The sequence below is a fragment of the Globicephala melas genome, chromosome 19 (genome assembly GCF_963455315.2).
Source record: "Globicephala melas chromosome 19, mGloMel1.2, whole genome shotgun sequence".
In the NCBI taxonomy this organism is placed as follows: Eukaryota; Metazoa; Chordata; class Mammalia; order Artiodactyla; family Delphinidae; genus Globicephala; species Globicephala melas.
The window spans coordinates 29,244,272-29,264,104 of record NC_083332.1 but is presented as its reverse complement, the minus strand read 5'-3'; the positions used below and the strand labels follow the sequence as shown (position 1 = coordinate 29,264,104).

Below are 19,833 nucleotides of genomic sequence, written 5' to 3'. Positions count from 1 at the left end.
GCTCCCCTCCTCTAAAGGAACCTCATCTTCACTGACTCATCACTGGGGTCTGGTGGGGACTGCCAGTCATAGACTCTTAACTCCTCTTGGCCTTAGGGGTGGACTTGGTATCCAAGCTGGATCACTTGGTATCCAAGCTGGATCAATCTCCCGTTCCCTTGCCTATAAAACATGTGACCCAAGCCAAGCCAGTCAGAGCCCTCCCCTGAAATATTTTCCTGGGTGAAGCTGATAGGAAAGAAAGAGACCCGTTTCCCAATTAGTCAGGATACAGCTGCTGGTAACAGTGTTTTCAGCCTTGTAGGGGGAAAAAACTGGAGCCCCAAAAAATGGAGCCCAAGGGATGACACAAAGAAAGAGAGAGAGACGTCACAGCATCAAATCCCTGGTTCCCATCTTTCTTCAGGCGACCTTTACTCCTGTCCTTCCTGGACATGTGACCCAATACATCTTTTTTATTTACTTGAAATAATTCAAACTGGATTTCTGTCATTATCCAACCATAGGGCTCTGAATTACAAGTGTACCATTTCACCACTGCAGTTCAAGTTAAAGCTACAGATCTTCCTGGGAGAAGTAATCCCGAGGTCCAAACTCTTACTCAAGTATAAATGATTAATGTCAGCTCCTTTCTTGAGAGCAAGCTGTGATTATAGGTTTATCTGAAAACAAACAGGGCACTGTAACTCTAAAGGTAGAGACAATCAAGACCTCCTTCATCAGGTTCACAAGCTTATGATTCAGATTCAGAAAACCTGGATTTGAAGCCTGGCTCTACCACTAACTGGCAACTTACTTAATTTCTCTGGGTATCCATTTCCTCATCTGTAAAATGGGAATAAGAATATCTCTGCCCTTCCTACCTTACAAGGTTGTCATGTAGAAAAATATCAACATCATTTTGTTTCCCTGCAGCCATAATCCCTGGATGTGCTATCTTAAACACACCTTAACATTTTATTCAGGTAAATGCCGGTGAGCAAAAATGTGAATAATTCATCTCACCAGTAAGGCTCAGCATCTAAGGATAAAAGTGAATGAGAAGAAGGGCTTAAAACAGGATTGAGGAGTGGACATCCATCTACAGAGCAATACTGTTAGTCTGGACCCCCACTTGGTGTGGATCCAGATATATTTTCATCATTTTTTTCAATCTAATTTCTAAATTTTCTTTCTTTTTATTTCAAAAAAATTAAACATGCACATGAGAAACTTTTCAAACCGTACAGAGAAGCATAAAACTAAACCAATCCATTCCACCTCCAGTCCTATTCACCTGAGATAACCACTGTTAACAGTTCTTGTGTATCCATCACAGCCTTTTAATCCAGATGACATTTATTTCCATGCATGCATCTTACCAAATACACTCTGCTCCATACTTTGTTGATGTTGTTTTAATTAAGGTCTTGGAGGCCTTTACATATCATCACATAAGTTTTCTGTTGTTGTTGTTTTTTAAGTTACAATCCTTCAGTTACCAAGGTGCTGGATTTGCTGGATCTGGCATCCAGTACAGGGTTCAACAAATAATGTTAAAGGGAAGATAGAAGCTAGGGAAAGTGGGATAAAAGGGAGGATTCAGGAAAGGAGGAAGGGTGATGAAAAGAAAAAGGAAGGAGGGGGCGAGGAGGAGGGAAGGCATCAAGGGAGGCAAGGAAGAGAGAGAGATGAAGATGAAGGAAGGGAGAGTGACGGAGAAAAGAGAGTTTCAGAGTGGTGGATCCCACCCTGGCCCCGCCCCCGGGCCGGACTCCGCCCCCGGGCCGCAGGCTGCAGCGCTACCTCCAGCCGCCAGGGGCCGCCACGCGCAGCCGGCCGCTCTCTGCGCGCGCGGCAGGCCCTCTCTCCCGCCTCCGCCGGCCGCTCGCCGACCCGCAGCCGCTCCCGGGCTCCGGCTGGGTCTCGCGCGCTCGGCCGCTGCTGGGTCTCTTCGTGCGAGGCCTCGCGCCGTTCGGCGCACGCCGTACCCCTGCCTCGAGGCGCGGGGTCTCGTGGGCCCCGCTCCCGCCCTCCGCTCGCCTGGCCCGGACCGGAAGCGGCGCCGCACGGCCTGGGCCTGGCGCGGGGGGCGGGCACCGGGGCCCGGTCGGACATGGGCAAGAAGCACAAGAAGCACAAGTCGGACAAACACCTCTACGAGGGTAAGGAGTGGGCCGCGGTGGAGGGTGGCGAGCCCGCGGCGGCTCGGTGGGGTTTTCGTGCCTTCGAGACTACCCTCGAGCGTCCGAGGCGGGCCGGGGGCCACGCCTCCCGCGGGAAGGACCGGACCCGCGAAGGGGACGCGACCCGTCTGAGCCGCGCATACCCCAGGCTAGGGCGGCATTCGAACCCGGGACCCCCGGTCCGGGCGGGTCTCTTGTTGAGGGGTGTGAGGCGGCCCGGGAACGTTCGGGGCGTCCACTCGGCGAGTGCCCGTCATTCAACAGGTGCTTCGTGGGGCGCCCACTGCGTTCCCCGGGCCGCCTCGGCCTGTGCGCCTCCTTCTCTCCCGTCCAGCGGTCACTCTTCGTTGTGGATACTGCCCTGCGAGTGCCTCCTTTAATTGAAGCCCTTTCCTTTCATTTAAGAGTATGTAGAGAAGCCTTTGAAGCTGGTCCTCAAAGTGGGAGGGAACGAAGTCACCGAACTCTCCACGGGCAGCTCCGGGCACGACTCCACCCTCTTAGAAGACAAAAACGATCACGACAAACACAAGGACCGAAAGCGGAAAAAGAGAAAGAAAGGAGAGAAACAGGTTCCAGGGGAGGAAAAGGGGAGAAAACGGAGACGAATAAAGGTAAAGGTCGTTGCGTTGCTTCAGCTCTGCAGGTGGTACCAGTTTCTGAGGGTTGCCGCCTCCCGCTGTCAACCTTGCTTTATTTTCTTTGTGTCTAGTGAGATGCTGAAACGCTTGTAAAATCGGACTTGTCTTGAGCAGGAGCAGGGCAGAATAGAAACATGAATCATCTGAGTTTCAACAGCTCTGTCTTTAATTATACTCTTAGTTGTACTCACACATCAGGTGAGTGAGCAGCTAAGTCCTGATTTTCAGGAGCTGCTTCCTACCATCTAGGAAAGGTAAAAGTCATGCTCAAGAAAGCCTCAGTGTTCGAGGTTTGTGGAAAATAGTCATTTCAAAAGTAAATGGGGGGCTTCCCTGGTGGCGCAGTGGTTGGGAGTCCACCTGCCGATGCAGGGGACACGGGTTCGTGCCCCGGTCCGGGAAGATCCCACAGGCCGCGGAGCCTGCGCATCCAGAGCCAGTGCTCTGCGACAGGAGAGGCCACAACAGTGAGAGGCCCGCGTACCGCAAAAAAAAAAAAAAAAAAAAAAAAAAGTAAATGGGATCTATTGGGATTCAAGTTTTGTTCTGAAATAAATACTATAATTCCAAATACATAATGAACAACTTTCATATTTTAGAACAAAGTTTGAGTCTATTGATGAGATAATTTGATCAGAGACCTTTAAGGGATATGACATCAGTGATGAAAATAAGCATTTTCTTAACCATTTGCAGCTAATAGAACGTAAAAAAGAAAGTAGCTGCCATCTCTATATAAATAGTAATAATAATTAACTTTCCTTCCAAGGATGATCACATACATACCTGGAATTGTCCTAGGCTTCTTCGGCACTTCCCAAATTTAACCTGTCACGAAGTGACTTGTTTAATCAGTTACTGGATCTTGAAGCTAGATTTCTGTAGGTTTAGTTTTATAATTTTTTAATATTTATATACACAACAGAAATGTTCTAGTCCGTGTGATGAAACACATGGGTAAGTCACTAAATCTTAGAGATTCTCTTTTTGGAATTTCTTAATTATATGCCTTTCTGCCCCAGTGTTTATTGCCTTTGTCTAGATTGTGACAATATATAGAACTGTCTAATTTTTTATTCCCTAAACTATAAAAGCCATATATGCCTATGATTTTTTTTTTAAAGAAATTCAAGTAATACAGAAGTGAACAAAATGGAAGGGAAAAAGTTTTGCTCACTCAGGTACCTCATTTAATCTTCCTCTTCAGAGGTAACCAGTTTTGTTTCGTTTTTTTAAAATTATTTACTGTTAGGAGTAAGGTAATTCATGAGTAGGTTTGACATAAATACACTACCATGTGTGAAATAGATAGCTAGTGGGAACCTGCGGTACAGGGAGCTCAGCTCGTTGCTCTGTGGTGACCTAGATGGGGGGGAGGGGGGAGGGAGGGGATACATGTATACATATAGCTGAGTCACTTCGTTGTACAGCAGAAACTAACACAGCATTGTAAAGCAGTTATACTCCAATTGAAAAAAATTATATTAAAAAAAATGTCAAGAGTACTACAAGGCTTTTAACATAAAAGCGGTGTCCTGCTCCATCCTGGAGTTTTACTTCCCAAACTTTTTTTTCTTTGGATGTTTATCTCCATTTCTAAATGTAGGTTTATATTGCTGTTTACTGATTTATGTGTACATCTTTTACTGACATCATGTTGCAAAAGATGAGAATTTAAATTAGCATCCTTATATTGCTCCACGCCCCCAATTTCCCTTCCTGCATTCTCCCAGTGTAGATACAGCTCAATATTCAGTTTTTATTTCTAATTATTGTTCACTGGAGACAAATGGAATATACAAATACAGATCTGATCTTGACCAGTTAATTAATTGCTTTCATTTGTTTAGTTATCATGTACTAATTCTTCCCAAACTTCTAACAGATTTGTAAAACCCATCTGATTTCTGTTTTTCACATGGTCAGACACTTCCCCTTTTTTGGAAACATCCATCTTGCAGCCCTCTGTCCCTTCCTGCTCTAATCTGGACTAGTTGTTCTCTAGGCCTCCTTTGCATTCTTTCTGGATCCCATGTCTTCTTCTTGATTTACTCCTTTGTTCTGGTGGAGTCTTAACTCTACGAACTTCCTAAGAAAGCATTCATAGGAGGTAGATTTTTGTAAGTTCTTACATGTTTGAACATCTTTATTTTACTCCCATATACTCTCCTCATGTAGATTGATGGTTTGACTCAGCATGGAACTCCAAATTGGAAATTATTTTCTCCAAGAATTTTGAAAGCATTGCGTGTTGTTTTCTGGCTTCTAGATTTGCTGTTGAGAAGTCTGTTGCCTTCTGATTCTTAGTCCTTTGTACATGACCAGTATGTGCTCTCTCAAAATGCTTAGAATCTTCCCCTTTATCTTCAGTAGTCTGTTGCACAATGGATATTCTTGCCTTCAGGTCTGAGATGTTTGCTTGAAGTATTTCTGTGATAGCTTCCTTCCCTCCGTTCTCTCTCTTCTCTCTTTCTAGAACCCCTGCCATTTAGATGTTGGACTTCTGGACTGATTCTCTAATTTTCTTACGTTTTTTTCTCCTCTTTTTCCTCTTTGTTTTTTGTGTTCTTCCTTCAAAGAGAGTTCCTAAACTTTGTCTTCTGGCTCTGCTCTTGAATTTTATTTCAGACCTTGTATTTTGAATTTCCAAGAACTTTTTCATGTTTTCTAACTGTCCTTGTTTTAATAACATCCTGTTCTTGTTTTTACATGCAGGATCTTTTATTTCTCTGAAATATTAATTGATGAGTTTTTTTGATATTTTTCTTCTAAGTTTTTTTTTGCTCCTTGCACTGTCTCTATTTCCCCTCAAGTTCTTCATTTTATTTGGTCTCTTCCTTTTGTGTTAAAAGCATCATTTAGTTATCTGTTGAGTGTTTGTAATCTATTTGTATTTAAATGTGAAGCACAAAAAGGCTGATTATATGCTTTGTGCCTAGACAAAGTTTGTCAGCTGATGGACTTCACTGTGGGCGTCACTAAACAGAGACCTGATCATTTTGATTGGGAGCCGCCAAAGTTTTGTGCTTTTCCAGGTTTCTGAGGTTAGAACTTTTCTCAGCGGTGTCTCCCTCCTTGCATGCAGGAGGTATCTTGCTTTCTCTGATCTGCAGACTCCTCCACTTGCCTTTCATCTCCCAAGTGTGTTGATATCTTTCACCCACTGTCATCTCTTCTGTACTCTTTTTTCCCACCATCATCTCGTTTAACTGGAAGTTGAACCCCTTTTAACCACTTCTGGGTTTAGTTCTGGCAGTTTCTACCATTATGCCAGCTGATATACTCATACTCCTCATTTCTTGTTTTATCAATTATCTCATCTTTTTATTAACTACATTGTATTTGGTTATATTACTGTACCATATTTTATTTTATATAACTTTTGAATGTTACAAATAATGCTGCATTGAACCTCATTGTTCACATCGCTTTGTATACTTTTATAAGGATATTTTCAGGATAGGTTCCTGGAAGTCTCCCCCTCTGCCCTTTCTTGATGGTGGCTCTAAGTATCATTAGCCACCTATATATTTTTATTTCATTGCAAATTAACATGCTTTCTTATCCACAGTTTCATTTGGAAATTACACCCAAAGTAGGGCAGGGAGGTGGATGATTTCCATTGTACAGAAGGTAAAGTGGAAACTCAGAATTGAAGTGAATTTGCCCAAGGTCCCACTTCCCCAGGACTCAGGGCTAGGGACTGTGGGATACTTCTGGGGTGTCACTGGTTCTGTAGAGCCTGTTTGGGTTATCCCTTTTCTCCAGGCTGGACTGGGGAGGGGGAAGAGGGGTTCCTTTGCTAGGGAGACTTCAGAAGGACACCTTTCTCTGAGCTGTACTCTGGATCTCCAGAGAGTTTTAGGAACAGCAGTTGCTTCTGGTCTTTTCTTGGGGAAAGTCAGCCATGTGACACCTGTGGGCCTGAAAGGGGCTAGAGTATGTGTGGTTCTGAGGGACTGGTGACTCTTCTGTTAGTTCATGTAGCAGGAAGGGGGAAGGGCACAAGGAAAAGATAAAACATGCCCTTTCCCTTTTAAAGTGTTTTTCTAAAAGGCATTCATAACTTCTGCTTATATTTCATTAGCCAGAACTTAATCACTTAGCCACCCTTGCTGCTAGGGAGGCTGGGAAATGTCTTTTAGTTTAGGGAAAGGGTTGGGGGCATTAAATCCTAATAAAAATCAGGAATCTTTTACTTAGGAAAATAAGGAGAAGGTAAAGTTTTGGGAAAGCACAGATGTTTACAACACAAAACCCTGTAATTTCTCAAAGATGTCATATAAAGTTAAGTAATATTCTTCTTTTGAGTAGGAAGGCTCTGATTATACTAGTTTAAAATGCCCCAACAGATAGTATCAGTATTGTTTCTCCCTGTAGAGCAGTGGTACTTAATACCAACCATAGCATTAAAAGCACACCATGCTTTAGTTTTTTGTTTTTTTCGGGGGGGGGGGGGTTGTTTTTTGTTTTTTTAAGATTTTTTTGATGTGGACCATTTTTTAACGTCTTTATTGAATTTTTTACAATATTGCTTCTGTTTTATGTTTTGTTTTTTTGGCCACGAGGCATGTGGGATCTTAGCTCCCTAACCAGGGATCGAACCCGTACGCCCTGCATTGGAAGGTGATGTCTTAACCACTGGACTGCCAGGGAAGTCCCCATGCTTTAGTTTTAATCAGACCATAATCTGCACAACACCGAAGTGTGTTGGCTTTTTTTTCTTTTAAACATTTGAATGCCAAGCAGTTGGCAAAGAATTTGCCTGCTGGCATAACTCTAGTCTTTAGAAATCAGGGTACAGTGATGTTAACACTACAGTCAACATGGGGTCAACTATGTATTCTGAGCTATTACTGTAGTATAGTAGAAATATTCTTTTCATATCATACTATTAAACATAAAGGATCATATGTATAAAGCCATGAGTATTATACTTTATGGGCTACTTCAGATATTTTCAGAGGTAACCTGACAACCCACTTTTCATTTATATGCTGACTTGAGAAGCTGATACCTGAACAGAATGGTACATTACTGCAGAAGTAAGGAAGCTTGCACACCATGTGGAGAACTAAGAACAATAGCATGAAAGTGGGTAGATGTGAGGGTGTGTACAAGGGACATAAAGTAGTTCTGTTTTTGAAGCACAGAATACGTGAAGAGGAGTATGGGATAAGATCTGAGAGGCAGTTGAGATGGCAGAGTAGGGAGTTTGAACTTGAATGTGTAAGCAGTAGAGAGTCAAAAACTTTCTGAGTGGAAGAATGATAAAATGTTGAGCCTTAGTAACGGTAATCTGTTAACAGTATCTAGCAGATATTGAAGAGAGTAGAGACTGGGTGTAAGGAGACCTACTTAGAAGGCTTTTTATTGAAGTAGTTCAGATGAGAGGTCTAAATTCTTTCATTGAAACTCAGACTTGTTCTTCAGAAAAGCATAATCCTAACCCGAATTCTGTCTTAACAACTTTGCGAGTCAGCTTCAGGTTTAGATGCTCAAAGAAGTTAGGCTAGTCCCGTTGCTAGGGATGTTATCAGAATAAAATGACAGGTGTTTTTCTTTAAATTTTTTAAAATCATGAGCATTAAATATATAGGATATTATTCACAATGCTAGAGTTAAGTAAAATTTTGTTTTAATCTATTTTTTATTGATGTAACATTAGTTTATAACATTATATCAGTTTCACGTGTACAGCATTATATTTCTACTTTTGTATACAGTACAACATGCCCACCACCAAAAATTTAGTTTCCATCCATCACCATACAGTTGATTCTTTTTACCCATTTCACCCTCCTCCCGTTCCCCTCTGGTAACCACTACTCTGTGCTTTGTATCTATGTGTTCAGGGTTTTTTTGTTTGATTTGTTCATTTATTTTGTTTTCTTGTTTGTTTTTTATATTCCACATATGGGTGGAATCATAACAATATTTGTCTTTCTCCATCTGACTTCTTCACTTAGCATAATATCCTCAAGGTCCGTCCATGTTGTTGCAAATGGCAAAATTTCGTCTTTTTTTATGGCTGGGTAATATTTCATCATGTATGTATACATATGTATATATACACACGTGTGTGTGTATATATGCATCCTTTTTTCCATTCGTCCATTGATAGGCACTCAGATTGTTTCCATAGCCTGGCTATTATAAATACTGCTGCACTGAACATAGGAGTGCATATATCTTTTCAAATTAAGTAAAACTTAAAAATTTTTTATTTATTTACTTTTATCGGCCGCGCCAGGCGGCATGTGGAATGTGGGATCTTAGTTCCCCGACCAGGGATCGAACCCACGTCCCCTACAGTGGAAGCGTGGTGTCTTAACCACTGGACACCAGGGAAGTCCCAATGTAAGTAAGACTTCTAATGAAAATTTAAAACTTATTCATATACAATAAATTCCCATTTTTATTAAACACTATACTAGGTCCCAAGGGGCATACATACTCATAAAAACTAACATTTGAGTGTTTACTATATGCTAGGCATTGTTCTGACTTCTTTATATTTACTATTTTAATACTTAATAGCTTTATGGGGTAGGTACTATTAGTATCTCATTTTGTTGCTGAGTTAACTGTAAAGTAGCTTACAACTAGAGAGGAGAAATGAATGACTGTAATTGTTGAGCAAAGTGGGAATTCTCTCAAAACACAATTCATTGACTTCTTTTGTATGAATCTGCCATACCCAAGGTCTCAGGGCTGCTATGGCTTATTTGGGCTGGCAGAAAATCCTCTCCGCTTTTTCCCATTTTGCTGTTCCCTCCTGAGGTGGTCCTCTTTCTTTTTTTTTTTTAATAAATTTATTTATTTATTTATTTGGCTGCATTGCGTCTTCATTGCTGCGCGCGGACTTTCTCTAGTTGCAGCAAGCAGGGGCTACTCTTCATTGTGGTGCGCAGGCTTCTCACTGCGGTGGCTTCTCTTGTTGCTGGCACAGCTCTAGGCTCACGGGCTTCAGTAGTTGTGGCTTGCGGGCTCTAGAGCGCAGGCTCAGTAGCTGTGGCGCACAGGCTTAGTTGCTCCACGGCATGTGGGATCTTCCTGGACCAGGGCTCGAACCCGTGTCCTCTGCCTTGACAGGCGGATTCTCAACCACTGTGCTACCAGGGAAGCCCTCTGAGGTGGTCCTCTTAATCACAGAAGATCTTCCCAGAGAAGAAAGGACTCTGACTAAGGGCATAAGAGTAGTGTTGGTCCTCTGATAGAAGGATTATTTATTGGTTTGTTTATTCAGCAAATATCTACCAGAAACCTATGATGCACTGGACTCAAATGATAAATAAAATATAGTTCCTACTCTGCAGGAGCTCAAAGTTGGGCTGGGAAATCAGACACAAAAGGATAAATAAACTTCATGGCCTGGCAAGTTCTAATAGAGGTATGAATAAAGTGTTCTGGGAGTCCAGAGGAAAGTGTTTCTCATTATGCCTTGGGGAAGTAGGGGAAAGCATCATAGAGGTAAGAGCTAAATTATGTGGCAGATGGAACGGAGGGCCAAAGATGAGGTGTAGCTTCAAAGTAATAAAACTGATATTTTCATTTGAATTCTAAAATCAGCTGTTAAAACAAAGTTCTGAAATTGTTTTGTACACTGGAAGCATTATTTGAATATAGACATAGATACCTATGTATATATATCTCTCCTACAAAAGTGACCAATGTGAAGGATAGTACCTAGAACTTCAGCTGTTACTTCTCATGCTTTCACGTTACCGTTTCACGCTGTCTCTTGTGATTAATTAATTCTACAAATATTATGTATTAGGTATTATTGAGCTTGGGGGTACAGAGCTGAATAAGACTTGGGCCTCTGCCCACCAGGAACTCCAGAAAGAGGCAAATGTGTCTATGACATGCAATGAGTGTTATAATATTAATAATATGAGCAAAGATTTACTTCAGAGGTGTTATGAATTAATAAAATAACTTGCCGTTGAGTCATGGATAAATTAGAATCTAGTCTGACATAAATGCAATGTGTTTGTAGTTATGGAAATAGCCACTGTTTTTCTCTCCTGCCTCAGACCTTCATACACACAGGATATTTACTCTCCCTAGAATTCTGTTCCCACCCTCAACCTGGCTAAATTTTCTCTCCTTCAGATCTCAACTCAGATGTTACTTCTTCATAGAAGCCTTCCCTTACTTCTCCAGTCTAAATTAGATTCACCCAACAGTTATCCTCTCCTTGAAATCTGTTTGGGTTTCTTTTACTAAGTTGTTTGATGTCTGTGGCTTTTTACACTGTTGGCTTCCTAAGGGCAGGACTGTGTTTGTTTATCCACCAGTAAATATCCACACAGTAGAACCTCATTTATTTATTGAATGCATGAATGAATGAGTATTCACCATGTGCTAGGTAGGCACTGTGCTAAACATTCAGATACACTATCTTCTTTAATCCTCAAAACACTCTTCTGAGGTAGGTATTGTTGTGTCTATTTTAGGGAAGAGGAAATTAGTCCCCCCACAAAAATTATGTACTTGATCCATGATCTCATAGCTAATAAGTGGCAAAGCCAGAATTTGAACCCATTTTATAAACTGAAATTATAAACCCTCCTACCTGAAGTTAAATGGCTTTAGTATTTTTGTTCAGTTTTCTCTATGTAATTAGAAAAATAAACCGCTCTTAACCAGAACTGTGTTAACTTCCGGTTTTACGTATCTATTACAAGTGGAGTTAACAGTAGGGTTCTATAGTATTTTGAAATCATAAAAAAAAAATTGGAAGGTAGGAATCAGAATGTTAGGTGGAGAGAGAACTATAGAGATCAGAGCCTCTTGTTTTACAGGTGAAACAGACTAAAACAGTGGAATAACTTGTTCAGGTTTACATTCTGGTAAATTAGAAGCTAGATCTCCTAATATCTAGTCTGGCAATAACATGTTACAATATCTCCTTTCACTTTAGGGTAGTTTCCAAGTATATGTTTTTTATATTCTTTTTTTCTTTTGGACTCTGGCCCAGAAGGCAGTATTCTCTTGCCGTACCAAATAGTAAAGTGGTCACTGTAGACCAGTCTAACTAGATAAAATTACCAGATAGGGATAGTACAGAGACACATTATACCTTCCCTTGGTACTTTTTCAGCTTTTCTGTTTCATGGTCATTTCACCATCTCATAAACTCTAAAATAAGAATCAACAGTTGAATCTGTATCTTGCAGGTGATAAAGAGGCCTAGTGAGAGTAAATGAGTGCCTGAGAAGGTCAGAGTGTGTTAAGGATGAAGCTAGAGCAAGAACTTGAGCCTCTAGACCATGTGTCAGCAAACTAGAGCAAGCACCACCTGATTGTGTAAATAAAGTTTTATTAGAACATAGCCACACCCATTCATTTACATATTGTCTGTGGCTGCTTTCTTGCTATACCAGCAAAGGTTAGTAGTTGCGACAGACATTATGGACCACAAAGCATAAATTATGCTACCTGGCTGTTCACCAAAAAAAAAAAGTTTGCCAGCCCCTACTCCAGACTTCTTGTACTATGGCCTTAGTTCTTTCCACCTAGGAGAGTGCTTACTGCCTTTTCAGGCTGTCCTCTATCCACAATTTATGTTTAATAGGAAGAGATCTTGTCTCTGAGGGTCTTTTTTCCATTGAACAGTTGTTCTAAACCTGCCAACCTATAAAAGATTCATACTAGTTTTTCTGGGGAAAAGATACAAAACTTTCCTGAGTCAAAAATTGCTGCTCAGGGCTTCCCTGGTGGCGCAGTGGTTGAGAGTCCGCCTGCCGATGCAGGGGACATGGGTTCATGCCCCGGTCCGGGAAGACCCTACATGCCGCGGAGCGGCTGGGCCCATGAGCCATGGCCGCTGAGCCTGCGCGTCCGGAGCCTGTGCTCCGCAATGGGAGAGGCCACAACAGTGAGAGGCCTGCGTACTGCAAAAAAAAAAAAAAAAAAAAATTGCTGCTCCAAAATATGAGGCCATAAAAAAGATAGCAGTCAACTTAATGGAAACTGACATCAAGTGCACAATGAGTACAGTTTATAACATTGTTCTCTGGAGCTTCAGTCAGTCATATATTCTGTATTAGATGCTTTGGGCTCTGAGAATCAAATGTGAAGTTCTGTATCAGTGATACTCAAAGTGTGATCACTGCATCGGCAACACCCACATAGCCTAGAAACTTGTTAGTAATGCAGATTCAGAGGCTCTACTCTAGACCTACTGGATCAGTAATTCTGGGGACAGGGCCTAGTCATTGGTGTTTTGTTTGTTTGTTTTTTGGTGGTACAAGGACCTCTCACTGTTGTGGCCTCTCCCGTTGCGGAGCACAGGCTCCAGACGCGCAGGCTCAGTGGCCATGGCTCACGGGCCCAGCCGCTCCACGGCATGTGGGATCTTCCCGGACCCGGGCATGAACCCGTGTCCCCTGCATCGGCAGGTGGACTCTCAACCACTGCGCCACCAGGGATGCCCGTCATTGGTGTTTTAACAAGACCTTCAGGTGATTCTGATGCACACTGAAGGTTGAGAACCATAATGAGACCTCAGAGTTTGCATTTCTAGCAATTCCCCAGATGATGCTGATGTTGCTGGTCTGGGAACCACACTTTGAGAACCACTGCTCTAGATACTAGAACAAGAAATTTGGACATGGGCCAAGAAAATTAAGCTCCTATTGAGAATCTTGAGCATAAAATAGACATTTTGGGACAATTTTACTATAAAGTTTAATTTTTAAAATTCAAAGAACAGAGAATTAAAAAAACAAAAACTACCACCTGGATACCAACCATTCAGCTTTAACAAATCGTAACATTTTGCCTTTTGCTCGTATTTTTGGGTTTTGTTTTTTTTAAGAAATTAGAGTACAGACACAGATGAAACTTTCTGTGTACCCTGCCAGAATCCATTCCTCTTCCTCATTCCCTACAGAGGACCATGAATTTGGTGTGCATCACATGAAAACTTGTCCTTAGAATTTTACTCCTTCTGCATACGTTTGTAAAATACACTAATATATTTTCAAAACTTGCATAACTAATCTTGTAATAATTCTCAACTTTTTCCTCCAGAAATTGTTTCTGAATATAATACATGCTGATACAGTGTAACTTTAGACTATTAATTTTACTTGCTATGTAAATATGCCATAATTTATTAATCCATATTCCTTTTAGTAGGTTGTTCCTAATTTTTTACTATTTCACAGAGTCCTGTAATAAACTTGCACATGTCTACATGTACACTTGTGAAAGGAAGTTTCTCTAGGGTATATGCCCAGGAGTAGAATAGCTGAGAAGTAGGATAAAGGTAGCTTCAGCTTCATTAGATATTGTTTATTGTTCTCCTAATGGTTGTACCTATTTACTCACCCATCTGCAAGGTATGAGAGCCCCATTTCTCCACATTTTCATCAAAACTTGACATTTTTAGACATTTTAATTTTTACCAATCATAGAGATGTGAAATGCCTTCCAGTTTTTAAATTCATAATTCCCAGAGTTCCAGGAAGCCTGAAGCTAGTTTTCATGTTTCTTAACATTTCCAGTTTTTTTTCTGGGAATTACTTATGATACCCGTTACCCATTTTCTATTGGGTTATTTACCTTTTTACATGAATCTGTAGGTGCTCTTTATGTAATCTTTGCTAATACTTTGAGTTATTTGTGTTTCTCAGTCAATAGGCTAGTCTTTTAGCTTTATAGATAAGAAAATCCCTCCTCTTGAGTCATAAAGATTCTTTTACTTTATCTCAAGTTTTAAAATTAAGTCTTTAATTTATCTGAAATTTACTTTTACACGTGGTATGAGGTGGAGATCTAATTTCATATTCTTTTTAAATGTAGATAACCAGTTGTCCCAGCACTACCCTTTTGTCATTGATTTATAATGCCAATCTGTGATACATCAAAGACTTTTCTATGTGCATGGGTCTGTTTCTGGGCTCTATGATACGTTCTATAGGTCCGTTTGTCCCTGTGTCAGACCCACGTTGTCTTAATTATCATTTTATACAAATACTTAATATCTGATAAGACATTTTATTGTGACCTTTTTCAAAACTGTTCTATTCTTGATGACTCACTCTTCAAGATAGATTATACAATTGGCTTATCAAATTTCATGAAAAATCCTGTCTTACAATTTTGATAGGCATTACATTTTTTTTTTTAATTTTATTTATTTATTTGTTGGGTCTTTCTCTAGTTGCGGTGAGCGGGGGTCACTCTTCATCGTGGTGCACAGGGCTCTTACTGTCGTGGCCTCTCTTGTTGTGCAGCACAAGCTCCAGACGCGCAGACTCAGTAGTTGTGGCTCACGGGCCTAGCTGCTCCGCGGCATGTGGGATCTTCCCATACCAGGGCTCGAACCCGTGTCCCCTGCATTGGCAGGCAGATTCTCAACCACTGCACCACCAGGGAAGCCCCAGGCATTACATTTTATTTATAGATTACTTTGGAGCAAATTGACTATCTTTCAGTTCATGAACATGGTATATCTCCTTTATTCAGATCTTCCACAGTGGCCTTTCAGTAATGTTTCATGATTTTTCCTAAAAGGTATTGCTCATCTTTTATTAGATTTACTCCTGGGTATATTATCTTGCTTTTGTGAATAGTATTATTTTTCTAATTGGTTGTTTCTACCATATAGAAGCACTTTTTTTTCCCCCTTTATGAACATATTATTCTCTCATTTTCCAGCAGATGGCAGTAAAATACATTAAGATTTCATTATTAATAATCTTTTCAGTGGTGTCTTCTTTTTTTCCACTGAAATTAAAATGATTTGTTTTAGAGGTATTGATTCTGGAGTATTTCTAAATTATCTCCCTTTGTTCCATTTAGGAAGATAAAAAGAAGCGAGATCGGGACTGCGTGGACAATGAGGCAGAAAAAGACCTCCAGTGTCAGGCCCCTGTAGGATTAGACTTGCCTCCTGAGAAGCCTCTTGCAAGCTCTTTAGCCAAACAAGAAGGTTGGAATAACTCTGAATTAACTGTTCTGAATGAGGAGGCTGAAATTATTTTAAAGATGGTAGCCAGGGAAAGTGACTGGGTTTTTAGCTTTTAAGTTAAAGTTTAAAAGCTGTTAAATTAAATTTTCTTTTAAGTTTTCTTATTTATATCACTGCTTAAGAGCTTTAAATTAGCTTCAGTTTTAAACTTGATATTCTCATACTTTACCATATTTGAAAGATAAATGGAATTTCTCTGAGATGTTTAATGATGGGTATGAGATAAGTCATATATAGAAAGAAAATAAGCTAAACAATACTCTCTAGAATCTTCCTTTTTAAAACACTCTGTTCCTTTCTTCTTTACTTTAGAAGTAGAACAGACACCCCTTCAAGAAGCTTTGAATCAACTGATGAGACAACTGCAGAGGTGAATGTTTTTTCCAACATTTTTATAACATGGAAATTGAAATGGGAAATACAGGATCCAAACCACGTCTTTTTATTATTATTATTTGTTAAAGCCATATTTTATGGCCTGTATCCAAATGTACTTGATTTTAAAGTGGATGATAAATATTTTGCCTGGCAATAGAAGTACTCCAAGAGACTGACTTCTAGATGTTCTCATTTGGTTTGTTTTAAATGGCAGCTTGAAGAGTGTTACTTAATACTCTTAATGGAAAATTTCTCCTTAATCTAAAGTAACTTCTGATGTTAAAGCTTTAAACCAGGATTAAACAATATAGATATTTCCATTTGCTAATACATAAACACACCTTCTGTATGTTTGTGCAGTGCTTATCACTGCTGTCAATATTCAACAATTACCAAGTCTGGGAGAAGAGACAAAATGCCATAAATAAGATTTGTGACCCTCTCTTAAATGCAGAAATTTGTTCTAAAAATTACAATATCTTGATAACACTAATGATAAGTTCTTAGAAAAGAATAACATGATCTTCATTAAAATATTTGTTTTGATACCTCTCTTTACTCAGAATTTGAATTCTCAGCTCAAAGACATTTACATTATTGGCAGAGGATTCATGGGTATAGGGCATGCATTCTCACAGTGAGTTTTCTTCTTACCATGTTGGCCTTGTATGTCAACCCCAGAACATATCATAAATAATTTTTTAAGGTAAAGCCTCTACTGCTATCTGTATTCAACACCAATTCAGCTTTGCAGTGAAAATCAGAAATTAGTGGTCTCTCTTCCTCTTTGGTGTTACAGAACAATTGAGATACTTACATCTCAAGTCTTTACACTTGAGTAAATCATTCATTACTTGTCCCAAAGGAGTGAACAGGTAAGTATTAAGCATTCCAACTCAATTAGAATGTGTGACTATAAAGCATTTTGGCTACCTTTTAATTTTGTTTCTTACAACGTAAGACCGGAATGTAGGGTAATGACGTCTCCTTAAAAGAAATCTACTTATCAGGGTCTCTCTTAGTCTAAGGATGTTCACATTGCTCAGGACATTTTGGGAATTAGAATCCAGAGCCACATTTTTTTGGAATAGCCTCAGTGATTCTTCATCCTTGAGGCTCAAATGCTGGTAAAGAATATAGTTGACCAAGTTTAATAATAGCATTTTTGGTCAAACCAAGTGGGACTCTGTATTAAAGTGACTGATTTTAGGAGGTATAGATAATTTGCTCTGAAGAGGCCCTCCAGAGATGCTTCATGGTGTTATTCACAGTAGCTTTCATGGATAATATGCATTTGGATGTATAAGTTCCAGACTGGACTTTTTTGCTTATTCTCGGTACTTTTTAATCTCACTGCTTAGGCGTCCTGCTGGGAAGAACAAAGGCAGATTCACACACACCTAAATTCAGATTCCATCTCTGTATTTTATCAGATTTATGACCTAGAACAAATCATTTGACCTCTGAGCCTCAGTATTCTCATCTCTAAGTGAGGATACCACCTCCTTGATGGCTTTTGTGAGGATTAGATATAAAATACTTCAATTCCCTACCACTGGCCCTGGCATGTGGTAAATACATCTTTTAAATTGTTGCTATTCTTATTTTTAAATAATAATAAATATATTTATTTAATAATAACCATTTTTATTGATGTGATTATTTGGAGTAAGAAAGCTTTGATATGCCAGAGTTCCAGAGGAAAATAACAGTCTAATGAACTAATCTTATAGAGCAGTGGTTCTCAACCCTGTCTGTCCTGGAAATATCAAAATTCAACCCTAGAAAAACCATTGCCTGGACCACCCTCCTATAAGAGATTCTCATATAGTGGGTCTAGGGTAAGCCTCCCACCCCACTGGAATTTTTTTAAAGCTCCTCTAATGATTCTCATGCACAGCCAGAGTTAAGAACCTATGATGGAAAGCGCTGGGTCTCAAGTATGGGGGTATTATGAGGACCTTTTTAATGTCAGTTTTTTGAGACCCCCCCCCCACCTACACACACAATAGAAGTTGTATCCATTGATTAAGAAAATATATATAGTCATCCCTTGGTATCCACAGGGGATTGATTCCAGGAGCCCCCGTAGATACCAGAATGCAAGGATGCTCAGGTCCCTTATATAAAATGACAGCAGTCCAGTGAATACAGTCAGCCCTCCATATCCACATTGAGAAACCCACGGATACAGAGGGCCAGCTGTACTCGTGAGGAGGCAACAGCTCTGTGGCCCAAGAGTCCAAGCCTAATTAGAAACCAACATGGAAGATTGCAGGTGTGCATTCATTGTTATTGTTTCTGCTTTTTCCTCTATGATTGATAAAAATACATAGTACTAATCTTCCAGAGTACAAGATATTGGTTAGTTAATCTAGATTTCTTATTTTGTTTCATCTTTCCCTGTGTTGGAGATGCTGTGAATTAATTAAGCTGCATATTTTAAAAGATTCTCTGTCTTAAGGGTACAATTTATATGTGAAGCATCTTAACCTTATTAAATAGTTAGTAGTCTTTAAAATTGTTACTTCAGTTTTCAGTGAAAAACGCATTAGCCTACTACAAATTCTACATCTGAAGGGTTTCCTCTGACTCATGCTCCTTGACCAGTAGATTTGTTTGTGGTAGAAATAAAATTGCCTTTTTCCTGTCTTCACAGGAAAGACCCAAGTGCTTTCTTTTCATTTCCTGTGACTGATTTTATTGCTCCCGGCTACTCCATGATCATTAAACACCCAATGGATTTTAGTACCATGAAAGAAAAGATCAAGAACAATGATTACCAGTCCATAGAAGAACTAAAGGTAACTCTAGCTACTTACCTCGTGTTGGAGAAATAGACTGAGCTGTGCTACAAAGTAACATACCTATTCAATTGAGAGTCAAACTTTTGGATCCTATATGTACAAAAATCCTGGCAGAAATCTGCACGTCTGGTATTCAGAATCTTTCTCAAGTTTATTTTAATACCTAAAATCTGTATTTTTTTGTCTTAGAAAACATCTTTGAGCTTGGTGATTAAAAAACCAGACAAAATAAGCCATCTGCTGTCTTTTATTATTTTGTGGGTTTTGGTAAAATTTTTAATTTCATGCATTCTATAAAATATTTTCTCAACCTTTAAAATGAAAAGATGTTTGATTTTTAATTTCAGATCAATGCAGGTAAAATGGATTTTTTTAAATTAAAGTATAATTAACTATTGTATTAGTTTCAGGTGTACAGCAAAGTGCTTCAGTTATATATTTTTTCAGATTATTTTCCATTATAGGTTATTAACAAGATACTGAATAGTCAGTATTTTAATGGAAGTTGATTTAGAGTAGTTTCTTTTTCTATTTCTAGACATCTTCCTAATACAGAATAAATTGGCTTGTCTAGAAATACTAAACAGAAGTTTAATTACATTTTCTTGGGGCTTCCCTGGTGGCGCAGTGGTTAAGAATCTGCCTGCCAGTTCAGAAGACACGGGTTCAAGCCCTGGTCTGGGAAGATCCCACGTGCCGCAGAGCAGCTAAGCCCGTGAGCCACAACTACTGAGCCTGTGCTCTAGACCCCACGAGCCACGACTACTGAACCCACGTGCCACAACTACTGAAACCTACACGCCTAGAGCCTGTGCTCCGCAACAAGCCACCGCAACGAAGAGTAGCCCCTGCTC

General features: G+C 39.9%; 1 protein-coding gene across 3 annotated transcripts in view; it reads left to right on the top strand.

Annotated features, from left to right (window-relative positions):
* The first annotated feature begins 1,872 nt into the window (after window positions 1-1,872).
* The window catches only part of BRD7 (bromodomain containing 7), a 38,270-nt gene continuing 20,309 nt past the window's right edge, over window positions 1,873-19,833 (top strand). For all 3 annotated transcript variants that reach the window (XM_030833007.3, XM_030833006.3, XM_030833005.3), the window contains exons 1-5: window positions 1,873-2,144; window positions 2,571-2,779; window positions 15,626-15,755; window positions 16,107-16,164; window positions 18,832-18,976. In XM_030833007.3, the coding sequence (XP_030688867.1) occupies window positions 2,096-2,144; window positions 2,571-2,779; window positions 15,626-15,755; window positions 16,107-16,164; window positions 18,832-18,976 (591 nt within the window). In that variant the 5' untranslated portion in view covers window positions 1,873-2,095. The remainder of the gene's footprint in view (window positions 2,145-2,570; window positions 2,780-15,625; window positions 15,756-16,106; window positions 16,165-18,831; window positions 18,977-19,833) is intronic.